The following is an 18,656-nucleotide window of genomic DNA, read 5'->3' on the forward strand; positions in this document are numbered from 1 at the left end:
CATTGCCAGCCACCAGAACGAACTAATGATTCTGATGTTACACAGCCGACCTTCATTTAATCTCCTTTGCAGCACTAGGCCCAATGAGGGTGATAAACCTTTCCCTGTACTCAGCATTATTTGTGACGCATTACCAAACCTGTGCAGATGTAGCTGCATTAAAGTGCTGTGTTTGCATTGGGAAACACTTATTTAAAAAAACCCACAAAGTGCATGGTTTATGCAGTTAATTCTTTAGAAAATCATTACTGTGAATGTAAAATAATAATAGATTAAGCATGGATTCAGATAAGACACCAGCTTTATGTAAATTATCAATCAACTAAAGTTATTAATCAGTTTATAAAAGGGAATTGCACCCAATCATATGTTGCTCATAACATGAAGGAAATTGAACACACTTTAATTACTGAAACATCAGGCGTACTGAATCGCAAGACTCCCAAATTGCTGCCCTTAATTGCAGGACTGGACCAAACTAAGAAGTGAATAACGAAGAGGAGATGGACTGGATGAGCAAGAGCTGAGCCACAGTTCCGAGGTCAGATTTAAAAGGCTGGTGTACACTATGTTTCAGTGTGAAAGTGAACTAAAATCAATTAACCCATTAACATGTTAATGTGCACCATGACAGCAAGCTGTGTTTGTACTTGTATTTCCCTAGAGTGACATTCAGTTGCATAACACTTTTTTCAGTGTTATGCAATTGAAAAATCAATTTTTCCATGAGTGACTGTACTAACAACCATTTCTGGTTCACTTTGCATCTGGACACATGGTATATTATCATTCCCTGAAACATCGCAGGGGAACACAGAGCATTGCGAGGGAATGTGGAGGATACAAGGGAATGTGGACCATGATGTCCTGGGAATGCCAAACATTGGGCAATCCTGGGAAAATCTGGTCTTCCTGGGATGGAGTAGAAGCCCTAGCAGGGAGTAAGTTACAGATTTTTCAGTTTTTGGGCCACATTCAAGCACCTTCCACTCACTGCATCACTCACACTCCTGGCCCTGCAAGTATCCAAGTTCTACACCTGATCTTTCACCACCCAATCCTCTCATCAACATCCAAACTGCCCATCCCCATCCCCCACCACACCCCTCCACCTACCTCAGCCAATTCTACTTCCCCAAACATCGACTCTGCTGGTCCCAATCCATTAACCTACCCTCCCAACTCCCGAACTGCAGGGCCCTGATTGGGCTAGTGCTTGTGTCCATCCTGTACTGGTTCTGAAGATGCACAACTGAAGTTTTCAGCAGAGGACCAATGACCAAAACAGTTGTTGACTCCCACTACTGTACCCATCTAGACCATTAGAGAGCACAAGAATTTCCAGGCATAAAAGTAATAGTTAACCTATTGCAATGGCATGCCAGAATAGTACATGTCAGTCATATATCTAACTACCTCCTGCCTGCATCTCAGTTCTCCTGTAGGGGTACAACCCAGACTCCCTAACCCAACGAGAAATGCCCCCAGCTGTGGGAATAGCCAACGTTCCAGTTCCACAGAGGGGCACTTTTGAGGACTGTGGATCTGGGCATTGCATCAAATGCTTGCACCAATCATATCAGAGTATGGGAGATGTGTGATGTGACCCAATGGCCTCCGCTTGTGTTCCAAATTCTATCTACTCATTCACAAAAATGTCTTTCCCTCATGTTGTCCCTGTTTTGTTTTGCCAGTTCCCTCAAATTTATGCTCTCTGGCTCTACAGGAAACAATTTCTCTTTATTTACTCATAGGATCATAGAATAGAAACAGCACAGAATTAGGCTTGTTGGCCCTTTGAAATCATGGTAGTTTTCTGCAAGAGCAATCCAGCCAGTCCCACCACTTTCTTTCAGCTATTGATCCAACTCCTATTTGAAAGTCCCAATGAATCTACCTCCACTGTCATGTGGTCTTGCTGATTAAGCACTCACTGTATGAAGAGGTACAAGTAAAACCCATGTTGGCTTTAATTCTTTTAAAAAAAAAATCTCCACAGACCTATGCTATAATTGTCGCATTCAATTCTCTTCTTCACCTTCCTGAGTCTAAGGAGAACGTCCCCAGCTTTGCCAATCTATTCACATAACTCTATTCCCTCATCCCTGGCACCATTCTAGTGAATCACTTCACCCTTCTAGATCCATCCTCAGCTGTACTGCCCAGAATCCGACACAGTATCCCAGCTGGCAAGAACTTATAGTTTACATAAGTTTTGCTTAAATTCTGGCTTTTGCATTCTGTGTCACTGTTTATAAGCTCAAGGAACCCATATGTTTTATTAATTGCTTTGCAAATCTATTCTGTCACCTTCAGAAGTTTAAAGAGAAACATGCCCACTTTTCTAGCACACCCTTTAAAATTGTGCCATTTAGCACGTGTCGTTGCCTTTCCCTATTCTTGTTTTAAAAAAGATACTATCTCACATTTTTCTGCCTGAAATTTCATTGCCACCTGTCTGCCCATTCCACCACACATCCTTTTAACTTCTTCCACTTCCAAGGGTCATTGGAAGATCTTAAAACTGCATCCAGTTCATTCATGTGAATCAGATTAGCACTGCTTCCAGTACCACATCTTGGGGAATCACTGGGTACTCTACTCCTGTCTGAAGAAGGGCCTTTCAGCCAAACTCTGTTTTCTGTCCTTTGGCGTTTTCCTTCCCTATAGCAGCCTCAAAAGAACATTACTCCAAATTTGCCTCTCAAACGATGTGGTATCTGTCATGGGCGAAATGACCTTATTCTCTGCCATTTTCTATTCAATGATTCTTTGCTGTAATTGATGGGCTCCATATTCCTCATTGACCTTGCTAATATCTCCTGTGTTTAACTCTGGTGTCTCAAGTCCTTTGCTCCTCCTTCCCAACTGTGACACCTTCCATCTTTTCCCTTCCAGGAAATGTGCTCCCGCAATTCTTACCCAACCCATCACCATTCCTCAAATCTTCCCCTCTGCTGCCATTTGGGACTTGAATCTTCCCTCCTCTCAGGATTACCTGAGGTAATCCCATTGGCCTTGTCGGATCCTCTTGACTGACTCTTCTGTCCAATTCCAGAAAGAAGCCTCACTTCTCCAGTCTCCAGATGCCACTCTCTCACAACCCATCACTGATTTCAGATTCAATCTCTTTCTTTCTCACTCCAAAGGCAGCCATATTCACTCTGTGCTCCTCCAAAACCGGGCTTGGTCCAGGATTCAAGTGGTCAGGAATGATATTTTTCATGGAATGCAGCAAGAGACAAAACTCCATCTTAGATGGAGCACCCCAACATGCAAATGTAGAGCCAAGAAACCACAGCAGACTGTAAATGGTGGGCTTCTGTCTTCCTTCCCCTATAACACTCTGCAGGAAACATGTCTCCAAATCTGCTTCTCATTTTATTTTTGAAATGCATTATCGCACTAGAATATTCAATACAGACTGCAAATTACAAAAAAAAAGCAATGAAGTAGAAAATAATAAATAAAGTGATTATGAAGAACCAGTATCAGATAATTTTGGAAAGCACAAAGATGGAGTTGAACTGATTTGTAACCATAAACTGGTTCTTGAAGTTAAACTGAAACTCTGAAATGTGTTCTTGCCAGAATTTATTCATTTTCACTTTTACGGGGAGTTTATTTCTGTTGTTGCTGATGCTGTACATTGATTTAATCCATGTCAAAAAAGCGCCAAATGCTTGAAATATTAAACATTACTGGTCGCAGCAATGCTTGAACTCATGAGTCAACTCTGCAGTAGTGATATATCTAAGAAATTCTGAACACTATATGCCACCCTTAAACAAGAAGTATTTCAGTTTACATACAGTAGTTATGAAAATCCCCAATATTCTATTTGTAGAGATTTTACAGTATTAAAATAGTCAATTGCTGCAGCAAAATACTCTATTATATAAAACAACTTCTCTGTCTTTTCTCTCTCTTCTATAATTATCTTTTATAATCTATATCATCAACTATATTCTATTTCACTCAGTCTTTCATTTGCTTTGTTTTACCTGTTTAAAATTATTTCATGATTCAAACTTGCATGCAACCAACATCTGTTTTATTTTCCCAGCCAGTTGCAGAAAGATCAATGAAGGCTGACACAATTGCATCAGCTGAATGACAAGTCAAAATCCGCATCCGTTTTGAGCTGACACTGCTGACTCCCAACATGTGTGAGGCATCCAGCAAGATAACCTGTCACTACCCACCTGAGAGACTGTAGCATGATCAATGTGGGGTCATTAGTTCAGCCAACAGCAGCTGATCGCAAAGAATTTTTCTACTGTTACCAAGCTGCAGTTGACACTGCTTCAGATTAAAGGGGGATTTTGCTCATCAAACCACTGTGTGTCAAAGGGACAATTTTTCAAGTTGCAACACAGTAATGATCTTGTGTCAGAGGAAGTTCATTGCAGTGGCTCCATGTGATGTCACCACAACAGAAGGGGTATGCTACTCCTCTGGGTTTTACCTGTCAAAAAGCTGTTAATCCAAGCCAATGGACAAAGAGTGCTCTATAGATAGCTCTGTCTATCATTAGGGAAAATAACAAGTGTTGAAGGGCACTGTCTCTATTTGGCTCATCTTGTTTTATTGAGTGTCTTGATATGATGACATCATTTGATAACCTATATCTGACTGATGATCATGGTACAGCCAAAATGATAAATGGATTTGTTATACATTTTTCCCAAAGGCATACCCCTAAAATAATAATTAATCTGCATAAATCTAAAATGAGTCCTATTTGGTACTTGTATGAAAGACCACTCTGTGCTGCACAATGCTTTGAAAACATTTTTGATTTCTTGCAAGTATCTTCTGGATATAAAACCTCTGAAAATTATAAATTGCTCCCTGCATTATTTTGGACATAAGCCTTGTGGTAATTGGATCTCAGGGAGATCTACAATCTGGTACGAAAGCTCCTTTCAAATGTCTGCCTTTGCTGGACCAACAACTCCCGAGCTTACTCTTAAGGTGATTATGACGAGTGAATAATCTTACAGATGTTCTATCTCTGTCTGTTGCTAACTAGCAAAGTATAACATCAACGAGTAATGGTGTGGCAGCAGATTTATGGAATTTATGGTCTTTTTGTGATTATAGCTTCAATGCACAACTAACCTCTTTATCATCCATTCAAAGGCTTCAGTGTGAAGAGACCATACCCACACCAGAGTTGGTAACTGCTTATAATCATATCCCTGAAGACTCCTGCCTCATGTATTTCTAAGCTTCTACAATTTCCCAAAGTTTAAAGCATGTGCTGAAGCCTCACTCATTTTTTTTTAAACTTAAGAAACTTGATACTTAAAGAAGCAAAGTACACATTGATATTAAACAGATTGCACAGTGAGTAATGTCAAATGATTACTGTCACTTTTAATCAACAGGATAATACCAGGACTGAAAATTTCGAGCCATTATTTACATGTGACAGCTCAGCTGATCGACCATTAGGGCGGGTCAGTCTGTCACATCTAAAATCCTTTCCTAAATATATCAGGAGCTTTCACACTGCAATCTCATCATCAAGACAATCTCCCAAATCCTGCCTTTTCAACACATTCATTAACCGAACCGACTCTTCATTTACCCAGCAGTCCCTCTCCTCACTCTCATCCGTATTAGACTCATACTCAGACACTATTCCTGACTCTCGGAATTTGATCAGCTCCAGGCTTCCCATGAATTCTTCGTGGGAACTCTTTTCATTGTGCAGAAAGTGGAAGCACTCCAGTTTTACCAGACAGTCGTCCATACCTAACGGGCTTCCCAGAGGAAGCGGGAGATCCGATCCATCACACAGCTGGGGCACGCAGATGTCTTCTGGTTTGGGAGTAGTTGGGTCGCAGAGCACAGGAGGCACGGTTGACCGGTAAGTGATCTCCAATAAGCTGTCCTGTGAACCCACTAGAAAAGAAAATAGAACAGACCCTATCACTGTGGTTAGATAACGAGATTCTTCTCGACCACTCCCTGGCCTGGCTCCTCAACACTGGCTTGGAGAAGGAGTGGGAGGTAGTGAGTAAGAGAACAATTCAAGGAACTACAGTGAATGAGAGCTTAGAGCTGGAACTAAAAGATCTCCTTACTTCACAACCAAGGGCTTTTAAAAATTGGGTGTACTGTTTTGCATCTAACGATGGGCTTGAGATAGAAGACTCACTGAAAATACACAAACGTGAAGCAATATTTAAGCTTCACATGGATAAGTGTCTCATTATCTGTACGTCTGTGAATCAGTTATAAAGAGTGATCCCAATGGGAGGCCTTGAACCTGAAAGGTAACTCAGCTTGTCTCTTCTCATATTTGCCCAACCTGTTGAGCGATTCTAATACTTTTTGCTCTAATTACAAAGATTTATACATTGAAAATTTACCTCTTATTTGAAATAATTGAATTTAAACAAGTATGTTGATAACTTAGTGAGAGGTGGATGAGATGAAATACTAGGACAGAAATTTCTTCACAGTGGAACACGCAAGAAATAGAAGCAGAAGTAGGCCATTTGGCCCTTTGTGTATGCTCCTTCATTCAGTGACATCGTGACAAACCTTGTACCTCAGTGCCACCTTCCTGCACCAGTCTCTCATCCTTTAATTCCCTAAGCATCTAAAAAATCTATTGATCTGTGTCTTACAAATACTCAGTGACTGAGCTGCCACTGCAGAGAATTCCAAAGACTCACTACTTGCTGGATGAAGAAATTTCTTTTCACCTCTGTCCTGAATGGCCAAGCACTCAGTTTGAGGCAGTGACAACTGGTTCGAGACACCCCAGCCCCAGGGAAACATCAATTCCACCTTAGAGAAACAAAGGGCTACAGATGCTGGAATCTAGATGAAAAACACGATGATGCTGGAGGAACTCAGCAGGCTTTTCTCTACGGATGCTGCCTGGCCTGCTGAGTTCCTCCAGCATCATCGTGCTTTGCCAAACCCCTAAGACTTTTCTATGGTTTAATGAGATCACCCCTCTTTCAAGAGACTGTGGGTGAAGTGGGTGTAGAATTAAGGCTGTAATCTTGTCGCTCTATCTATAGCAACTGGAAGAAATAAATTTAGAACTTACAGAAGGTTTTCTTTAATTCATTCTGTGGGTGTGGGCATGGCTGGCAAGGCAACACTTATTGCCCTTATCTAGTTGCCCATCTCTGAAGGCAGTGCTGAGCTGCCTTCTTGAAGTCTCCAAAGCGAAGGAGTTCCCAAAGGACTGTTAGGTAGGCAGCCCCAGAATGTGATCAGCAACAATGGCATTATTTTAAAAATGTTGTAACTAACATATCCTTCAAGGGAAAAATTCTACAGGGGAACAGGATGACATTCTGTACTCTGTAAAATAGTCTTGCACATTAATAATTAAGACATACAATATGAAAAATTGGGCCACTTCTATCACAATAAATGCATTCCTTTGCAAAGGTCAAAAGATGTCCCAACGCAGATGACGACAGAATAATAACTCCCAATGCAATTACAAGCTTGGTCAAAAAGTAAGCATTTCTCCAAGCTCCAAAATATTCATGTCCCCACAGATTCTCATGGTATTACAAATGTACAAAGCATTGTATGTGCATTGCTGGAGGTATTAGACATCTGCAGAGGACCTCAGTTACTCAAAGGGACTAATTATAAACTCATCCTCTACTAAGTAAGCAGAGCATGCAGAAATTCTTAGCGCAGACAACACCTTAGGATCTGCTAAAATTCATGACACAATTAAGAAAGGCACCACATGGCCTCATCATCATGACGTTTATCTACACTTAAATGGTGAAAGGGCCCAGCCCTGACAACATACGAGTACAAGAAGTATTGTACTCAATGGGTCACAATCTTCCAAGATTTCTCAAACAATAAACCTATCATTTATATTAATAAATTAAAAACCTTAACTAGTGATATTCTGAAAAATAAACAGGCCGCTCAGTTGGCTGTTCATAACACCCTAGCAGCTGTCAGTTCGTTGCCGAGTGGGTAAATGGTGATTGATCTTTCCTTACTTGAACCGTGGCCGGAAAGTTTAAGCTCCAGTTCCTGCACTTGCTTCACAAGCAGCGAGATGTGTTTCAGCAGATCCTTGTTCTGCAGCAGCAGCTGATGGACCCGGGCCTGGGCCTCAATCCGAGCCGCTGCCTCGGCTGCCAGCTGGTCCTTCAGTAGGTGGACCTGGACCAACAGACAAAAGGGCAGAATTAGACCACACGTATGTCCGTCACATCGACGGACCTTGCTCAGAACAATAATGGCTGCGAAGCTTGCATGTCACATTGGTGGAGATCTGAAAGAAAAGCAGAAAGCTCTGGAAGGAGTCGGCAGGTCAGGCAGCATTCTTTGGGAATTGTGTCAATCCAGCCATGGAACATAGAATACAGAGCACAGTACAGGCCCTTCGGCCCACAATGTCGTACCGACATTTTATCCTGTTCTAATATCTATCAAACCCTTCCCTCCCACATAGCCCCCCATTTCTCTATCGTTCTTCAGAGTCCTCCTTCCAACAAGCATTGATTGCCTCTCTGTCCTTGATAAGCTTCCTTCCATCCTTGGCTCACAGTGGGATGGGCTGCAGGTGGTTGTCAGCAGCTGCTGGGCTTCTTGTGCTCTTTCCACACACCACCTGTTCTTAGGGTTTTAGGTTTTCTGCTGGACCTCAGCCTTCAGGTGCCTGTAGAGCTGTTTGTCTTCCCTCAAGAAATGACGATGTTGTAGCCGAATGCAGCCCGTGGCAGGAAAGAAAACGCAGAGACCAGCGGCTGGACTGGAGCACACTTTACTGACTCAAACAAAGCGCGCGCGCGCTCGCTAAAGTAACCGAGAGCCTCTCTGGCGGACGTGACGTGCGGTCCACGCCGGAAGGCCCGCCCCGCGGTTAGTTCGCGTTGCGCTCCTGCGCACGTGCCCGCAGCCGCCAATGGCGGTTTGAGTCCTGTGGGTCCGGGCCGCTACAACGTTTCCAGTTCCAGAGAGAGAAAAACAGTTAATGTCCCAAGTTAATGTCTCTAGTTAATGACCCTTCACCAGAATTGGAAAGGTGAGAAAATGAGCGTGTTTTAAATTCGAGTGGTGAGGGGAGGAGAGAACAGATTGGGTGATTGGGTGGAGATCAAGGTTGTCCATGTGACACGTTGCTTTCAGTGCTGTTAGAAGTTGAATAAGGGCAGTTGGAGAGAGGGGAAAAAAATCAAAAGGTGCATCACATATCAGGTGCAGGCAAACTGAAATGAAAGTGAACCCTGGAAGCACCTGTCATCTCACAGCCCCAGTGACCCGGGTTCAATCCTGACCCCTGCTACTCTCTGTGTTGAGTTTGCACCTTCTCCCTGTGATTGCATGTTTCCCCCAGATGCTCTGGGTTCCTCCCACATTCCAAGGACATGCAGGCTATTAGGTTAATTGGCCACTGTAAAATGTCTCATGACTGTGCGGCTAAGCACAGCTCAAGCACCATCTGTGAATTCGCCAATGACACCACTGTTGTTGGTAGAACCTCAGATGGCGGCGAGGAGGCGTACAGGAGTGAGACAGATCAGCTCGTTGAGCGGTGTTGCAACAACAACCTTGCACTCAACACCAGCAAGACCAAGAAATTGATTGTGGATTTAGGAAGGGGGAGTAGGGAGAACACCAGGCCTCATTGAGGGGTCAGCGGTGGAAAGGGTGAGCAGCTTCAAGTTGCTGGGCGTCAACATCTCAGAGGATCTGTCCTGGGCCCAAGACATTGATGCAATCATGAAGAAGGCACGCCAGCAGCTCTACTTCATTAGGATTTTGAGGAGATTTGGTAGGACACCAAAGACTCTTACAAATTTCCATAGATGTTCAGTGGAGAGCATCCTGACTGGTTGCATCACAGCCTGGTATGGAGGCTCCAATGCACAGGATCACAAGAGGCTGCAGATGGTTATAGACTCAGCCAGCTCCATTATGGGCACAACCCTCCCCATCATCGAGGACATCTTCAAGAGGCGGTGCCTCAAGAAGGCAGCATTTATCATTAAGGACCCTCACCATCCAGGACATGCCTTCTTCTCATTACTACCATCAGGGAGGAGGTACAGGAGCCTGAAGACCCAAACTTAACGATTTAGGAACGGCTTCTTCCCCTCTGCCATCAGATTTCTGAATGATCCATGAACACTTCCTCATTATTCCTTTTTATTTTGCACTATTTATTTTTGTAATTTATAGATTTTTATGCCTTTGCACTGTACTGCTGCTGCAAAACAACAAATTATCATGTCATATGTCAGTGATAATAAACCTGATTCTGATTCTTATGCCCCTAGTGTGCAGGTGGGTTGTAGAATCAAGTGGGGAGGGGTGGCCATTGCTGAAAATGTGGGAGAAATTAAAAAGAAATGAGGCTAATACAGAATTTGTGTAAATGGGTGATTGATTATCCAGCATGGACTCAGTGGTCTGAACAGCCGGGTTCTGTGTTGTATCACTTCATGATTCCATGCAGATTAGACAACAGATGATGACATTTTATGCCACAGTGGCTGACTGATTCATTGTAAATTTGCATTCTTTTCACTCATACTAAACTAACTGAGGCAAGACTGCCATAAAATTTAAAACTGTGGACAGATATGATATTTAGAAGGGGTTACTTTATACTTAGGATTGCCAGCTCTACTGGTGTGACAGTCTAATAGTCCATATATCTTCTGTAAATCTGATTGCACATGAAGGGAGCGAGCAATGTGATTTTGATGATCCTGCAAAGTGTCACAGTCGGAGTTTGCCCCTTCCCTTTGGGATCTTTTTAGCCAAGCAATCACTTGGACGCCCATTGTGTTCTGTGAGTTAATGGATCAAACACAATCCAGCCCATGGCCACGATTGCCCCTGCAGATACATTTACCTGACGGATTGTGATGGATTGACCAGGAATTCTGGTTTCCACGGCCATCTTGTGAGATGGAGCAGCTGCAAGCAGCAAATATGTGTGGATCCTGAGACCCCACCACTGGAACCCTCCAGGGCCTTTTGACATGGCCATGGTGATGAAGGAATGTGATGGGGTGGACTCATCCCAGGAGTCAATCTGGTGAATTTCACTGCAATCTCTCCATCGCAATTATATCCTTCCTTATGTAAGGAGACCAGATCGTACACACTTATAATAATGCAGAAGAGGCCACTCTGCCCATTGACTCCAAGCAATCCCAATAAATCCACTGCCCCTCCCTCAACTTTACACCCACCAACTCTCTTCTGATTCTTTTTACCATTTACCTGTACCGGGTAATTTACAGCAACCAATTAACCTATCCGCATGTGTCTGGGATGGAGGAAACGTATAAGGTCAGAGGGCAAATGTGCAAACTCCGCACAGACAGCACTGGGTCGGGATTGAACCGGAGTCCCTGGAGTTGTGGGGCAATGTATTCCAGATGTGGTCTCACCAGAACTAGATAAAATGGCAACAAGGCATCTCTACTCTTATACTCAAACCCTCTTGCAAAGAAGGCCAACTTGCTATCTGTCTTCCTCACTGTCTGCTGTACCTGCATGTTAACTGTCACTGACTCATGTCTAAGGACATCCAGATCCCTCTGAACACCAACACCTTTCAATCTTCCATTTAAAAAAATACTCCGTCTTTCTACTTTTTCCACCTAAGTGGATGAGCTCACATGTTTAAATGATAAAGTGCTTTCTGGACAGTTCAAGCTTGTGAAAGACATTCTTTTCTATCATCAATATAAAGCTTTTTTTTCTTGGAGATTGACGACAGAATGCAATCAGCCTGACATCTTGTGCCTAAACCAAAATCCAGAGACCTTCCCCCCCCCCCCCCCCCCCGGTGATGGGTGGACCAGTATCTGAGAGACATCAGTCAGATTCAGCTCTGACAGCACTCAAGAAATGAGGACTGGAGGATGTCTAACTCCCATGCATCTGCGTCCCAGCCAGAAACATTTGGGATGAGGAGGGGAGAAAAAGAGACACCATTGGAAAAAAGACTCAAACATTGCCCTCCAGGTATTGCAGTGTTGCTGGTTTTTGTTATACATCTGTGTGAAATGTGTAACTTATTTTGATAATTCACCATAGGTTACTAATTTAATGCATCAAATGTTACCTCAAACAGTATGTTTTTGCTGCTGGACTGAAAGCTAATTAAATATACTAGATTAACCTACTAACTGTTGGTTCAGTCAGTTATAACTGAATAGTTAATACATCAGTGCATCATTGAACCAATGCCACAAATGTTACCATCTAAAGAGTTATGCTTCATTTAGCAAGGAATTGTAGCTGGAAATGAACATTGCACATCCGCAGTTCTGGCCTTATGGTGGAAGGAAGTCATTGACGAGGTGGCTGAAGATGGTTGAGGCTAGGACATTGCCAAGAGGAACTTCTGCAGTGATATCCTGGGGCTGGGATGATTGACCTCCAACAACCACAACCATCTTCTTTTGTTTATGGTATGACAGTCATTGGAGTATTTTCCCCACAATGCCCATCAGCTTCAGTTTAATCAGGACACCTTCATGCCGCATTCAGTCAAATGCTATATAGAGCCATCCAACCTGCCTTCAGAGACAATGCTTTTTGTTTCTGATAACATCAAGTCAAACACAAATCATACTGCTGGCAATAAGGGAACAGAATTCTTTCTTTCATTACACGCTTCATGAAGAAATCAATCACCTCCTTCACATTCTAGATGAAGGGCCTCGAGCCGAAACGTCGGCCGCCCATTTCCCTCCAGTAGATGCTGCCTGACCTGCTGAGTTCCTCCAGTGCCTTTGTGCATTGCTCCAGATTTCCAGCATCTGCAGCCTCTTGTGTCTCCACCTCTTTCACGTTCTCTTCCCAGTGGTGCAGCCACATTCTCAAATCCTTAATTCTACCTCCTCCGTTGTGTCACTTTACCATTTCGTTTTGCACTACTTCAATTTGCACTATGATACTTTGCACTATACTGTTGCGCTTATCGCTGTATTTATTGTTCTATTTATTATTACCATGCATACTGTTCACTCCGTGAGATTCAAGCGAGCAAGAAATTTCATTGCACCCTGACGTGCGCAATAATAAACTAAGCTAAGTGTCTGACTAAATGCCTCTGAAACATGGCAATTGTATCTGATTCCACCAACTCCTCTGGCAGCATGCTCCATCAGTCATCTCAGACCCACAGAGCAGAAGTGGGAGAAGGTCACCCTCGACGAAGAAGAAGATAAATTATAACACCAGGTCAGTACTATTTAACATACGAATCAGAATTTCATGTACTACATAAAAATATCTTGGCAAATGGATTAAAACGTCAATATCAGGAGCACTGTGTGCATGCAGAGTGTGGTGGGAAAGGGAATGAGTAACAACACGCACTCCCGTACTTGCAGCCCAATAACAGGCTGGCAGGTTCCACTTGGGTTTATTGAGGTGATGGACCGGTGGGCTGCCAGTGCACCTGTGACCACCAGTGCCCGAGTGACCAAAGTGTCCTTGGGATCACCAACAGCATGGAAGAGGAAGCAATTTCAGCAGCAGTGAGAAAACTGTAAAGCAGTCAGTGAATAAAAGGTCAGCCGCACAAAATATTCAGCATCCAGAGTGCAATCATTGCAAATGCAATGTTTGATACGGCATTGCTTATTCAACGGTAACAGCCTCTTGTTTCCTTTACTTTAAATTTAGGCATCAGTAAAGTTAGATCAAAACCCCAAGACCCAATTGCATGTAATAACACAGTAAACAGAATATATCACTGCAAGAATATTTGGATAAATAGCAGCAGGGAGATATTGGAGATATTTTAACCACACTGTAATTATTTTGGCAGAAGTCTTGACACTGTGGTGAGCCAAGTAAATATTTAAACAAATAAAAAAAATTGATCCTTCACAATTGGCCAAGTTAAAAAGAGTCAATCTAAATAAAATTCTGAGTTAATTTTTTGCTTATTAATTTGTTCCAAATTGAATGTGTCCCAGAAGACAGACGAAGTTTGCCTGAGACAGATGGAACTACAGAGCCAAGCCTTTGAGTTGTGCGGGAATTGAACCCTAATTCTACAGCAGAGGGTTCAAACTAGAATTTTAAGATGATTAAATAGGATCGATTTTCCTGGGCATTTCATTGTCATTCAGCAAATGTACCTCGTGTGCAAAGGATGGTGGTGGAAAGCTGTGCAACATCACCAGTGATCAGTACACCAGGGACCTGTTCCAGCACTTGGGTCATTGCTGTATTACAGCAGCCACCCTGTCTTAGTAAAATCACAGAAGTGAGGGATTACAAAGCTTGCAGATAGTAACCCTGAATTTTGATAAATATGTAAAAATTTACATATTTAGCATCTCAATATAGGGCACTAAAAAAGAGCTGGTCATTGCACCTGTCTACATCAATGGTGCTGAGGTTGAGAGGGTTGAGAGCTTCAAGTTCCTGGGAGTGAACATCACCAACAGCCTGTCCTGGTCAAATCATGTAGATGCCACGGCCAAGAAAGCTCACCAGCGCCTCTACTTCCCCAGGAGGCTAAAGAAATTTGGTTTATCCCCTTTGACTCTCACCAACTTTTACCGATGCATCATAGAAAGCATCCTATCGGGATGTATCATGGCTTGGTATGGCAACTGCTCTGCCCAGGACCGCAAGAAACTGCAGAGAGTTGTGGACACAGCCCAGCGCATCATGGACACCAGCCTCCCCTGCTTGGACTCAAGTCTTTACCTCTCGTTGTCTAGGCGAGGCAGCCAGCATAATCAAAGACCCCACCCACCTGGGACATTCTCTCTTCTCTCCTCTTCCATCGGGTAGAAGATACAGGAGCCCGAGGGCACGTACCACCAGACTTAAGGACAGCTTCTACCCCACTGTGATAAGACTATTGAATGGTTCCCTTATACAAAAGATGGACTATGACTTCACGATCTACCTTGTTGTGACCTTGCACTTTATTGCACTACACTTTCTCTGTAGCTGTGACACTTTACTCTGTACTGTTATTGTTTTTACCTGTACTACCTCAATGCACTCTGTACTAACTCAATGTAACTGCACTGTGTAATGAATTGACCTGTACAATCGGTATGCAAGACAAGTTTTTCACTGTACCTCGGTACAAGTGAAATAATAAACTAATACCAATACAATAATTACGATCTGCCACGGACTTCCCTTGTACACTCAGTTTAGACTTCATCCTATTCTTTATCAGGAACTGAGGATCATCAGCTCCTCAAGCCACCCTATCACTGCATCAATCATGGTTGGTTTGTGGCTCAGTCCCATTTACCATCCGGAATCAGTATCTCTTTGTACACTTATCCAATAAGAGTCTATCAATCACCACCTTGAAAGCTCGAACTGATCCACCATTCAGCCTTTATCGGGGAAATGAATTCCAGACTTCTATTACAGTTTGTGCGACATCTCAATCAGCCTGGCTCTAATTTTAAGGTGTTGTTCTTCATTCAGTCCATGAACAGAAATAGTCTCTCTGTATTGATCCCACTTGAATGTCTGTGGGTTGCCTTGTACCCTTACCAGCATTGGCAATCAGATTGTGGAACTATGAAAAGAAGCCTTTGTTGAAGGCAGTTACTCTGCTAGACTACAGTATCTGGTTACAACAATGTGTCAAGAGTCAAAACATGATTAAAAACTGCTTCTCAAAGGTGTCCTGCGCACAAACACTATAAAAAAGTTATATCACGAGTCCTATTAATGTTTTAAATAAATCAGTCAGATCACTTCTAAAACCATTTGGATTTTCTCACTTAATTTCTAGCACTGTGAAAGCTGATTAGAGTTTTCCTGGTGCAAGCACAGCCTCTGCTTCTCTCAGTAAAGTAGCTTGCGGTATGGACATGTCAATCCTTCCCAGAGCGCACTAACAATGATTGAGGAGTTGCCACTGATATTATGTTGTGAATCCCCACAGAACAGTAGTCATTTCATATCGAAACTGGAAAATCAGTAAACAGAATACTTCATCTACAGGATTGAATGTAAAGCACAATCTTCCAATAATGAACACATGACTAAGACTGAAGGCAGAAAACGTACATTTTTTTTTTAATTTGGTAAAGCTTCTGAGAGATGTTTTATAAAGTTAAAGGCTCAATGTAAATGAAAGCTGCTGTTATTTATGGCTCACTGTTGTGTATTCTATAATCCTGGCTTCAGCACAATTGGACCTCCCAAAAGGTACAGTGCTGTAGAATATTGATCCAATCACCAGTAGCAGATTAATTGCCAAAAAAAACCCTATAAAGTTACTACTTGACCTGCAAAAAACTTTTCATTTTACCTATGCTGACTACCATTTCATTAACCTCTGGATGCTCACTTCTCACACGGCACCCTTAAATTTACTACATTTATTGAGAAGGTCACAACAGATTCACCGGTAAAAATCCAACAATGCACGCACAATTCCCAATCTTCCTCCTTCATTTATTCTGTTTTTGGAATATGAGCGCCACTGGCAAGGCCAGCATTTATTGCTCTTCCTTAACTGCCCTGAAGAAAGTGGTGGTGAGCCACCTTCTTGAACCACTGCAGTCCTCCTGGTGAAGGTATTTGATACATTTCGATGTCAGGATTGGAAGGGAACCTGCAGGTTGTGGTGTCCCACGAACCTGCTATCCATGTGCTTCTTGATGGTAGATGTCATGGGTTTGGAAGATGCAATGGAGAAACTGTGCTAGGATTTGTAGATGGTACATGCTGCAGCCACTGTGCACTGTTGATGGAGGGAATGCATGCTTAGGATGGTGCATCATGCAGGATGCTTTGCTTTTGATGGTGTCAGGGTTCTTGAGTGTTGGAGCTGCATCCATCTAAACACATGGAGAGCATTCCATCTTGCTCCTGACGTGACTTGTGGATGGCAGAAAGGCTTTGGGGTGTCAGGTGGAGAGTTACTTTCTGCATGATGTTCAGCCTCTGACTTTCTCTTGGTGCCAAAGAGAAGGCCACTCTGCCTATCAAGTCCCTATTATTTCAATGTATGGGCAATGCAACAATTCCCACTCACCCACCCTCCCTTCCTTGCTCTGCAAGTTCTTTCCTTTCAGGTATTTATTGGGTTCCTTTGTGAATTCCACAATTAAATCTGCCTCCAATACTGTCCCTGGCAGTGCATTCCAGCCCTAGTCTCCCAGTGAATAAAAAATGTTTTGCCACATGTCATTTCTGAATCTCTTGCTAATCACCTTCATTCTATGTCCCCTTGTTCTTAGTCTTTTAAGTCGTACAGCACGGAAACATGCCCTTCGGCCCAACTGGTCCATGCTGACCAAGATGCCCATCTAATCTAGTCCCATTTGCCAGCGTCTGGCCCATAACCTTCTAAACCTTCCCAATCCTTGTACCTATCCTACTGTCTTTCAAAAGTTGTTATTGTACCTGCCTCAACCATTTCCTCTGGCAGCTCATTCCACATAGGTACCACCCTTTGTGTAAAAACTCTGCCCCTCAGGTCTCTATTAAATCTCTCCTCTCTTATGCCCTCTCGTTTTTGATTCCCCAACGCTGGGAAAAGGACTGAATGCACTCACCTTATCTATGCCCCTCAGTCTCCTACACTCCAAGGAATAAAGCCCTGGCCTGTCCAACCCCTCCCTATAACTCAGTGCCTCAAGTTCTGGCAAAATCCTTGTAAATCTTTTCTGCACTCTTTCCAGTTTAATAACATCTTTTCTATAGCAGGGCAACCAAAACTGAACGCTATACTCCAAGTGCAACCTCACCAGCATCCTGTACAACCGCAGTATGACCTCCCAACTTTTTATAATGGGACTAGTTTCTCTTGATGCACCTCCATGATTTTAAACAACTTATTAGTCAAGCCCAGGACCCCATATACTCTTAACAATCCCTTTCTCAACTTGTCCTGCCACTTTCAATGTTCTATGCATATATACCCTCAGATCTTTCTTGTATCCTTTTAGAATTATGCCCTCTGGTTTATATTGCCTCTTCACATTTTTCCTACAAAAAGTAAACAGTCCGGGAATGTTAGAGTGCCAGAAAAAATGCAATAAATATTAGTAGGTATAGGCCATGGTTCCCTGCGCCTGCTTTGCCATTCAGTAAGTTACAGCTGCTCTGACGTCTGGCCTCAGCTCCATTTCCCTGCCTTGACACGATAATCCTCGATTCCCCCGCAGTCCAAAAATCTACTCATCTCAGGCATTAATAAATTCCATGACTCTGCCTCCACAACTCAGAATTCCAAAGGTGAAGGACCCTCTTAAGTGATTGATCCTGATCCTGGATCATCGTCCATACATTTAGACTCCCCTATCAACAGAAACCCCCTCTTATCATGTACCTTGTGAAACCTGCTCAAATTCTTAGAAGTCTCAATGAGATTGCCTCCTCCGCTTTTGAACTCCAGACCCTACGGGCCTGATCTGTTCGGTATTTCTTCATAAGGTACCCCCTCCACTCCCATGAATCAATGGAGTGTGCCTTCACTGCATGGCACTCATGGCAAGAATACCCTTCCTAAAATAGAGACTAAAACAACACAAGGTACTCCAGGTGTGGTCTCAGCAAAGTACTGTGCAGTTGTAGCTAAACTTCTCCAACTTTTGTACTCCACATCCTTTGCAATACACTGCATTTGCCCCCCTAATTAATTGCTGTACCTGCATGTGAACTGTCTGTGT

General features: G+C 43.0%; 1 protein-coding gene across 1 annotated transcript in view; it reads right to left on the reverse strand.

The window, feature by feature from the left end:
• Positions 1–5,512: 5,512 nt before the first annotated feature.
• nos1apa (nitric oxide synthase 1 (neuronal) adaptor protein a) overlaps positions 5,513–18,656 on the reverse strand; it is a 318,651-nt gene continuing 305,507 nt past the window's right edge. The window contains exons 10-11 of the mRNA XM_052012652.1: positions 8,007–8,172; positions 5,513–5,913 (exon numbers count right to left, since the gene is read on the reverse strand). Coding sequence (XP_051868612.1) covers positions 5,513–5,913; positions 8,007–8,172 — 567 coding nt within the window. The remainder of the gene's footprint in view (positions 5,914–8,006; positions 8,173–18,656) is intronic.

The sequence above is a fragment of the Pristis pectinata genome, chromosome 3 (genome assembly GCF_009764475.1).
Source record: "Pristis pectinata isolate sPriPec2 chromosome 3, sPriPec2.1.pri, whole genome shotgun sequence".
Lineage (NCBI taxonomy): Eukaryota > Metazoa > Chordata > Chondrichthyes > Rhinopristiformes > Pristidae > Pristis > Pristis pectinata.